Source organism: Camelus ferus, chromosome 16 (genome assembly GCF_009834535.1).
Source record: "Camelus ferus isolate YT-003-E chromosome 16, BCGSAC_Cfer_1.0, whole genome shotgun sequence".
Lineage (NCBI taxonomy): Eukaryota > Metazoa > Chordata > Mammalia > Artiodactyla > Camelidae > Camelus > Camelus ferus.
In genome coordinates this window covers 46697641-46705503 of record NC_045711.1, presented here as the reverse complement: position 1 = coordinate 46705503, position 7863 = coordinate 46697641, and the positions used below count along the sequence as shown (strand labels likewise).

Sequence of the window (7863 nt, the reverse complement as noted above, 5' to 3'; positions counted from 1 at the left end):
CTCCCCTCTTCCAAATGTTTTTCTTTTTTCTCTTTCTCTGTATTCCGGGGAAGATCCCAGGTTGCCGGCAGCGCGGACAGCGAGCGGAAAGGCGCGGAGGAAGCCGGCGCAGCCCTGCGCGGCCGGGCGGCCCGGCTGGGAGCGGCCGGGATGCGGCCGCAGCAGCCGGCTGACTCGCACCGCTCGGCCTCTCGCTCTCGGGGCTCATTTCCTTCCTTCCCCCCATTTCAAGTTTCACTTGGGTCGCTGTGTCAATTTAGGAGGAGATAAATTAAAATAAATGAAAGTAAAATAAATTGAAATAAAATTAGCGAATAGTTCTTGCGGAAAATGTTTGCCGGCTGAGCGAAAAGCCGGGAGCGCCTTGGCGTCGGAGGCCGGTGGCCGGGAGCTTTCTGCACGGCGGCCCGGCCTCTGCCCGACACCGCCCACCCGCCCTCACGAGAAGAGCAGCGGGAGTGGATTTGGGTGGTCACCTTCCCTTTCCTTCCGCTCTTCGTTCTCGCGGGGCCTAGCACTTTGGATTTCAGCTTGTATTTTTGTATTTGTGCCGAGCGGCACAGCCACAGCCTGGTGTGAAGGCCTGGTCGAGGAAGAGTTTGTGAACTGCCCGGGTGGTGGTGGTGGTGGGGTATTTGGTTTGGTTTGGTGTTGTGAGTATGTGTGACGGGGCATGTGGACTCAAGGACGTGTTTCCTTGGGGGCAAATGTGAGTCTGTGTGTTTATAAGCTAACGTGTGAGTGTACATTGGTATGTATAACATGTCTGTGAGTGTGAATGTGGGTTGACTCGTGAGTGGGAGCGAATGGTGAATACATGTGTTCTGGGCAGGAGTTGGGATATGTGAATGCCTGTGTAAATAAATACACGTATTATTTGTGAATATAAGAATATGGATGTTTGTGACTGTGACAATGTATATTTATGTGCAATGTCAGCCTGTAAATATGTGTGATTGTGTGCCTTTGTGTGTCAATGTGTGTAAAAGAATATGAAGGGAATGTGTGATATCAGGTTCACAAGTCGGCAGCCCGCAGAGCAAGGGGCCCCAGAAAAAAGAGCAGACCCCAGCACATGGGCAGAAAAAGTTGGTGCAGGGGGCCACTGGGATGCATGGCTAACCCTAACCCTCTTCCAGCCTTAGGGAGACATGGAAAATAGGGCATCTGTTTATTTTTAATTGCTTTTTATTTCTCCATCCTTCAGATACACATAGAATGTAAAGAGGATCACAGGGGCTGGCAGGGGCAAGGAGCAGCCAGCAGGCCATGCACACAGAGGGGACACTCGAGCTAGTCCGTGGGTCCTTGGGGCTCCCTAAGGCCCCTTTAGTGCCCCTACTGGGAAGGCGGGGGCTCAGGAAGGCGAGGAACCACACACGTTAGTCCAGACACACAGAGCACAAAGACAGCATCAAAGAGGGGGCTTACAAAACAGCAGGATTTTACGAAGATCCTACAATTAGCGACATAGAAAAGAGGAGGCAAATTCCAGAAAGCTACAGAACAGGTAGATGATGTCCTTCCCATACTGTACAAAACAAACCCACCCGACAGACTTTCCTATAGGTAGTATCTTTTTTTCAGTGTTAAGAAACCAGTTTCACCTTCTCTCCTTAAAAAAATTTTAACTGCTTTGCCTTTAAATAGTTTTTTTTTTTCTCTCCCTATTTGACTTGAGTTTCCTGGTTCAGTTCCCAGAGCTGGGCTTCTCGCTCTCTCCCTTTCTCATCTCTCTCTTCCTCTGCCCTTTCCCCGTCCCTCACTCTTCCTCGTCCTCCTCCACCTCAGCCTTGTCCTGGCTGGTGGCCCCGGGGCCCGCGGTCTTGTTCTCCTTTTTCCATTTCATGCGCCGGTTCTGGAACCAGATCTTGATCTGTCTTTCGGTGAGGCAGAGCGCGTGCGCGATCTCGATGCGCCGCCGCCGCGTCAGGTAGCGATTGTAATGAAATTCTTTCTCCAGCTCCAGGGTCTGATAGCGGGTGTAGGTCTGGCGGCCTCGCTTGCGGTCAGTCCCTGCGCAGAGATTTACAGGAGAAAAACAAGTGAATGCGGAAAGAGCCATAAGAGTGTTCGCTTCCCTCTTCGACCCTGTATGTGCTCTTGGGTCAGTAGTTGGAAAGCCTATTTTCCCGCTAAACCAAATTGTCACTTTCCATACCCTAGCCCATGCCCCCTCCTTCCCTCAACATGCAGACCTCCCAAGGCAAACATTCCCATCTTCCACCCAGGAAGTCTTCCCAAGGTCTAACTGGCTCCTGAAGCCCTGCACCTAAGGGGTGCATGTGGGATGAAGGGCAGTTGGTTAATCCTTCCATCACCCTCAGGACCAGGAACCCCAAGCCTCCCCTTTTGGATGCTGACTCTGATGGTCTTCAGAGTAAAGGATAATAAAAACCATGCAAGTAACCCTGGAGTGGGGGCTCTAGGCCTGGCCAGAGGGCTTTCCCCCAAAAGAATAGGAGACAAAGAGCCTCAGAGGTCCAGTCCTCTCCCCCTCCCCCTGCCTGTTGTGGAATGAGAAGTTGAGAATTTGCAGATTTCCTTGGAGTGTGGAGTTGGTCTAAAGGCAGCTGCCCTCTGATAACTATTTTCCAGTGATTGACTGAGGTTCAGACAGGGCCAGGCTGTCCTGTCTACCCACCTGCCCAGCCAACCCAGCTCTCCCAAGCAATCTTTGGGCCTCCAGGAAGGTACAGGGGAAGAGAAGAGATAGCCACCTGGGTTGGGGTGGAACATTCAATATCTGGGTGGTAGGGACTCAACGGCAGGGGAGGGCTTCCCAGTTTAGGCCCAAAACCCTGAGGAGGCTTTCGGGAAGTTGTGCTGGTGCCAGCCCTCCTGGGAAGGAGATAGTGGGAGGAGGGGCCCTAATTTCAAGTCAGATAAAAGCCAAGCTGAAATGTTCATGAGCAGAAAAATTGAGGCTTTAATAAATCAGCTGGAAAGGCAGTTGAATTATGGAGCAGATAACGGGGACCATGACCACTAATACTGATGGTGGAAGACATGGACTTCTTCTGGCCCTCAACTCTGGCTGGACTGGGACCCTCTGACAAGTCTTGGGTCTTCTGGACCTTGAGGTTGGCCCCTGAGTCCAGGCAGAATTAAGAAGGATGTCTGGGACAGGCTTGTCAGCAGGCCCCATGGAGCCCCTGGTCTTTCGGAGTTTCTACAGAAGCCGCCTCAGTGGCCTGCACTCTCTCTTAATTTGACTCCTTGGAGTCCTAGTCTCTCCCCCAAGAGGACATTAACCCTTCTGGAATGATACTTGCAAACTTGTTAGCCAGTTCTCCAGGGATGCTAGGAAGGGCACCTGAGGAAGCCAGCTGTAATCTCCTGAGAACTCTGCCTCTTTCTCTAGTTGTCCTGCCTCCCCCTACCCAAGTTCACTGGGGGGTCAGGAGCCTCATCTCTCTTGGCCTCAGCCCCACTCTCTCCACCTGCCTCCGTGGCTGTGTGTCCCTGGCTGGATCCTCATCTCCTCTCACACTCCCTCCTCCTGCCAGGCCTCTAGAGCCCACCTCTAAATGTCCAGAAGGGAATAATGGGGGAGCAGGGTTGGCTGGGTAGAAAGGGGGAGGGGAGAGCTGCTCAGCGTTGCGGCCCCCTCCTCAGACCTTATCCTAGCTGGGGCTGGGGGACACACCCAGAGTTGAAATCCCTGGCTGGGGAAGGGAGAAGGGAGGGGGAAAACCCTAATGGCTATTCTCTGCAAACCCCAGCCTTCCTCCGCAAGACAAACGGCCTCGTCTCCAGCCCGTGCCGGCGCGGCTGATAAATATTTAAAGCTAAAAGGCCAGGAGGAAGGGTGGGGGGTGGGCTGGGAGCTCAGAGCGCCGCGGCGTCGGCGGAGAGGCGGAGAGGGATCCGCCAGGGAAGCAGAGCGAGCCTGAGAGCACCAAGCAAAAAATGGGAGTGGGGGCGGCGCGCCGGGTCCCGGCCCTGGGGGTGCCGCGTCCCCAAGGGCCGACCTCCTGCCGGGAGCACTCTGGACGCGGAGAAGGGCACTTGGCCAGGAAGGGGGCGCCTTCCGGGGAATGTGCCCGGGCCACTGCGGCTCGGGACGGTTCGGGACGGCTCGGTGCGCGGCGTTACCTGAGCTTCGCATCCAGGGGTAGATCCGGAAGTTACTCTCGGCCGCCAAGTCCGAGTCCCTCTGCTCCTTGGCGCCCGCCGCTTTGGCGGAGTCGCCGGGACACACCCCGGAGAGGTTCTGCTCAAAGGGCGCGCAGTGCATGTTGAAGGAACTCGGCTCGAGCCCGTAGCCGGCCGCGTAGACGCCGGCTGCACTCTGGCCCGCCATGCCCCCCCCGCCGGGGTACAAGCCCTGCATCGAGGCGGCGAAGGAAGCACCCGAACCAGCTCCATAGCCCGGGCGCTGGGGGTTGGAAGCAAACGCACAAGAAGTTTGTTCGGGGAAGGCTCCGGTAGCGAAAACCGAACTTGCGGCTGGATATTTAGAAAATAAAGCATTCGCATAATACAATGCACTCATAATTTGGCCGGATGATTTGTAGGCAGGGACGTTTTAGTGTCGGTTTTACGAGATTCCTTGATATATTACAGAATTAGAGTCCAGATTTACACCAAAAAGGACCCCCTTTTTCCTCTCTGGACCACGTGACCCCGCCCACGTGACGCCCCCTCGGCCAATGGCTGGGCAGCCTCCCCACGGCTCCCGGTAATGTGGAAAAAATTGTGTGGCGTTGGATTTATAAAATATAATCAATAATGAATGGGAAAGCTAAGCCCTGTGGATTGGGGCTGGGGGGCTCAAGGGCCTCTGTCGACCCCTGTGGGCTGGAGGCAGCTTGCAGGCGAGATTTGGGGAGGAAGGGATTGAGTGGAAGGGAAAATAAATACCTCCGAGAGCGATCCGTGTTGTCACCGCCTGCCCCCCACCCATTCTCCCCAGCCCGTTACCCAGCGAGAAACAAACGCAGGGATTGCACATAACCGGGTGGATGAGTAGGGGCAGTTCAGGTCTTTATTAATCCGGACCGATTCAGCCTGGCTGGGCCTCTGGGGGAACTTGGTCCAGACTTGGTCCGTTTGTCCCAAGGTGAGGAAAGAGGTGAGCCTGGCCTCATGGTTCTCTCCTCTCTCTCTCTCTCTCTCTCTGCCCCAGACAGACAGGCAGGGATGGAGTGAGGTTTCGTGGGTGCTCCCAAAGTCGCGGGATCCAGCCCACAGGCATGAGATGCTGCAGTTTCTGGTGGCTAAAAGAAAAATAAGGTTTGAAAATTTAAAAAGGAAGGGGGTGGGGTGGGTGGGAAGAAAAAGGAAGGGAGGAGGGCAGCCCGGTATGCTTCTCTCCTGGTTCCGGGAGGCGGATGCCTCAGTCAGCTTGGCTGCCAGAGAAGCAAAGGGAGCAAAAGGAAGGAAGGCTGCAAGCCACCACCTCGGAGCTGGGCGAAGGTGGCCAAGTCTCAGAAAGGGAGAGGCAGGGAAGGGCATCTCTCTTCTCCTGCTCCCCCCACCAGAGTCCAGTAAAAATAAAAGTATAAGCTTGTTTAGCAGCCCAGCACTACACCTTTACCAACCCCTACGCCCACACACATGCAGGAGAGGGCACACAAAAACAAAGGAGGAAGTGGGAGGATACAGCCACCAGCCCAGGCGCATCTCTCCAGCGTGGCCTGGGCGCTAGGGTCTCCGGGCCCGGCAGCCTTTGAATGAGAAGGGAGGGGGTTTCTCTTGGCTCCCCTCCCTCGTTCCTCTCTCCTCCAATCATGCGCAGCCGCCTCCCTCACCCCCTGCGCCCCTGGGCCAAGAGACTGCACCACCTGCCTCCAACCCCCGCCTCCTCCTCTCCGCGGCCTGGCCTGGCCTGCCCTGGCGGGCGCAGAATCTCGGTGACCGGCTCCCCCCAGCTCTGCAAGGCGCCAGGAGCAAATGAGGAGCGCGGGCCGGGCCAGTCTCGGGTTCTCGCTTGTAAACTTTATTGTAACTCTTCCGCCCTTTTCAGGCGCAGACAACAGAACAAAGTATAGAGGAACAACAAAATATATAATTAGCCCTCCCTCCCCCCAATAAAGCAATTCACGGATACAGGATACATTCTCTTCACAGTAAACCTAAGAACACTTTAACAATTGCCCACAGCGCGCATGCTAACTAAAGTAACCTCTTTTGAGAAACACTTAAGACGAAATTGTCAAACCAAAGCGGGGGTGGGGGGGGTGGGAAAAGAGAGAAGCCAGAGAGAAAGGCAGCGAGCTAGGGAGGGCAGCGGGGAGAGGGGGTGGGAGGGGGAAATGAGGACGAGAGAAGAGAGAGAGAGAGAGAGAGAGAGAGAGAGAGAGAGAGAGAGAGAGAGAGAGAGAGAGAGAGAGAGAAGAGGGAGACAGAAAGAATTACGGCGTGAATAGGCAGTTTCATGTTGTTGGGAGAACTTAGCAGAAATCAGTACCTCGGTCATTACAAAGAAGCACGTTCAAAGGAAAAAAAGACCATTGCACAAGGAGGCTTTTTACACGGGGCGGGGGCATGGGGGGTGCTCAGCCAGGCCGCAGCCGCTCACCCTCGCAGGGCGAGGGAGTCCTTGCTTGAAATCCTTTTTTTTTTTTTTTTTTTGCCCCCCGGGCCCCCAAGAGAAGGGAAGGAGATCCACGGTAGCTCACACACAGAAGCTATTACGAGATACTACCACTAGCGGGGACTGGCGCGGCGGGGACGCTGCGGTGGGAGGCCAGGCTCCCGGCCCCGCTCGCGGGGCCAGAGCTCTCTTGGGCGGGGGCAGGCGACGGCGGCGCGGTCGGGGGACCTGCGGACGCAGGGCAGCCGCGGCCCTGGCAGTCCCAGCTGGAGCCTACTTCTTGTCGCCCTTCTGCGCGTCTCCCTCGTCCGCCGCCTCCGGGGCCCGCTCCAGCTTCTGTTTCTCCAGCTCCTCCTGCTCGCATTTGCTGCTGGGGAACTTGTCTTTGTTGTTCTCTTTTTTCCACTTCATCCTCCGGTTCTGGAACCAGATTTTGACCTGTCTCTCAGTCAGTCCCAGCGCATGCGATACCTCGATCCGTCGCTTGCGAGTCAGATAGGGATTAAATAGGAACTCCTTCTCCAGCTCCAGGGTCTGGTAGCGGCTGTAGGTCTGTCGGCCTCGCCTGCGTCCGGCGGCTGCTGGGAATGGGGGAAAGGGCGAGACAGAGGGGAGGGGAGGGTGGGGGAGGGGGCAGAGACGGAGAAGGTTGGAAGATTCGTGAACCAGCCTAGGAGACCAGTATAATAAGGGCAGGGGACCTTCTACCCCGCGCAGGGCGGGGGCGCTGGGAGGCCGCGGTCAGCGGAGGAGGGGGGGGTGAGGGGGATCAGACACCACTGAATCTAAGGGAGCCAGAAAGGGGAGCCCCCTCCCCTGGTAACCAGCACCAGAGAGTTGGGCGGGGATGGTTGAATCTATTAAAAGTGCCATAAACTTTAGAAGGAAGGATGTGAAGGAGGGGGAAAAATAAGAATAAAAAAGCTGGGATGGGGACGAATGGACCCACCTTGAAAAGCCCCCAGAGCCTCTGCCCCAGAAGAAAAGTTTCTTCAGGGTAATTAAACTATAAAGCAATTGAGAAGTGCAAAAGTTGAGCGCCCCCACTCCCACCACCCTTTCTCCACTACCCCCCATAAAACAGTAAAAGGGAAAAAAAGGAGGGGAATAAGAAGAAAAGTCAGGCAGGGTGAGGGGTTTATGGATTCAGGAAATGTCGCTTAGCGACCTCCTTCAAGGGAAACAAAAAAACTAGAAGGGAAGGAAGGAAAGAAGGAGGGAGGGAGGGAAGGAAGGAAGGGAAGAAGGAAGGAAGGAAAGGAGGGGGAGGCTATCTGAAAGGAGCAAGCAGGTCTTCCAGGAGCTGGAAGAACCGCTCCCGG

General features: G+C 55.5%; 2 protein-coding genes across 5 annotated transcripts in view; both read right to left on the bottom strand.

Annotated features, from left to right (window-relative positions):
- Nucleotides 1-1170: 1170 nt before the first annotated feature.
- On the bottom strand, nucleotides 1171-4618 carry HOXB7 (homeobox B7). The gene is made up of 2 exons (XM_006176404.3): nucleotides 4099-4618; nucleotides 1171-2016 (listed from the first exon to the last, which is right to left on the bottom strand). Exons 1-2 carry the CDS (start codon nucleotides 4496-4498, stop codon nucleotides 1763-1765), a joined length of 654 nt encoding a protein of 217 aa, XP_006176466.2. The 5' UTR covers nucleotides 4499-4618; the 3' UTR covers nucleotides 1171-1762.
- Nucleotides 4619-5923: 1305 nt separating this feature from the next.
- Nucleotides 5924-7863, bottom strand: part of HOXB8 (homeobox B8) — a 34389-nt gene continuing 32449 nt past the window's right edge. For 3 of the 4 annotated variants that reach the window (XM_032457837.1, XM_032457838.1, XM_032457836.1), the window contains one exon: nucleotides 5924-7122. In XM_032457837.1, the coding sequence (XP_032313728.1) occupies nucleotides 6815-7122 (308 nt within the window). In that variant the 3' untranslated portion in view covers nucleotides 5924-6814. The remainder of the gene's footprint in view (nucleotides 7123-7863) is intronic. The other variant, XM_032457839.1, reaches the window with a different exon arrangement.

Bases quoted from the DNA above. Each gene is read 5' to 3' on its own strand.
- HOXB7 (XM_006176404.3), bottom strand. From the start codon at position 4,498: ATGAGTGCATTGTATTATGCGAATGCTTTATTTTCTAAATATCCAGCC. The intron at 2,017-4,098 runs GTAACGCCGCGC...ATCTCTGCGCAG, and splicing joins CCCCTGGATGCGAAGCTCAG to GGACTGACCGCAAGCGAGGC.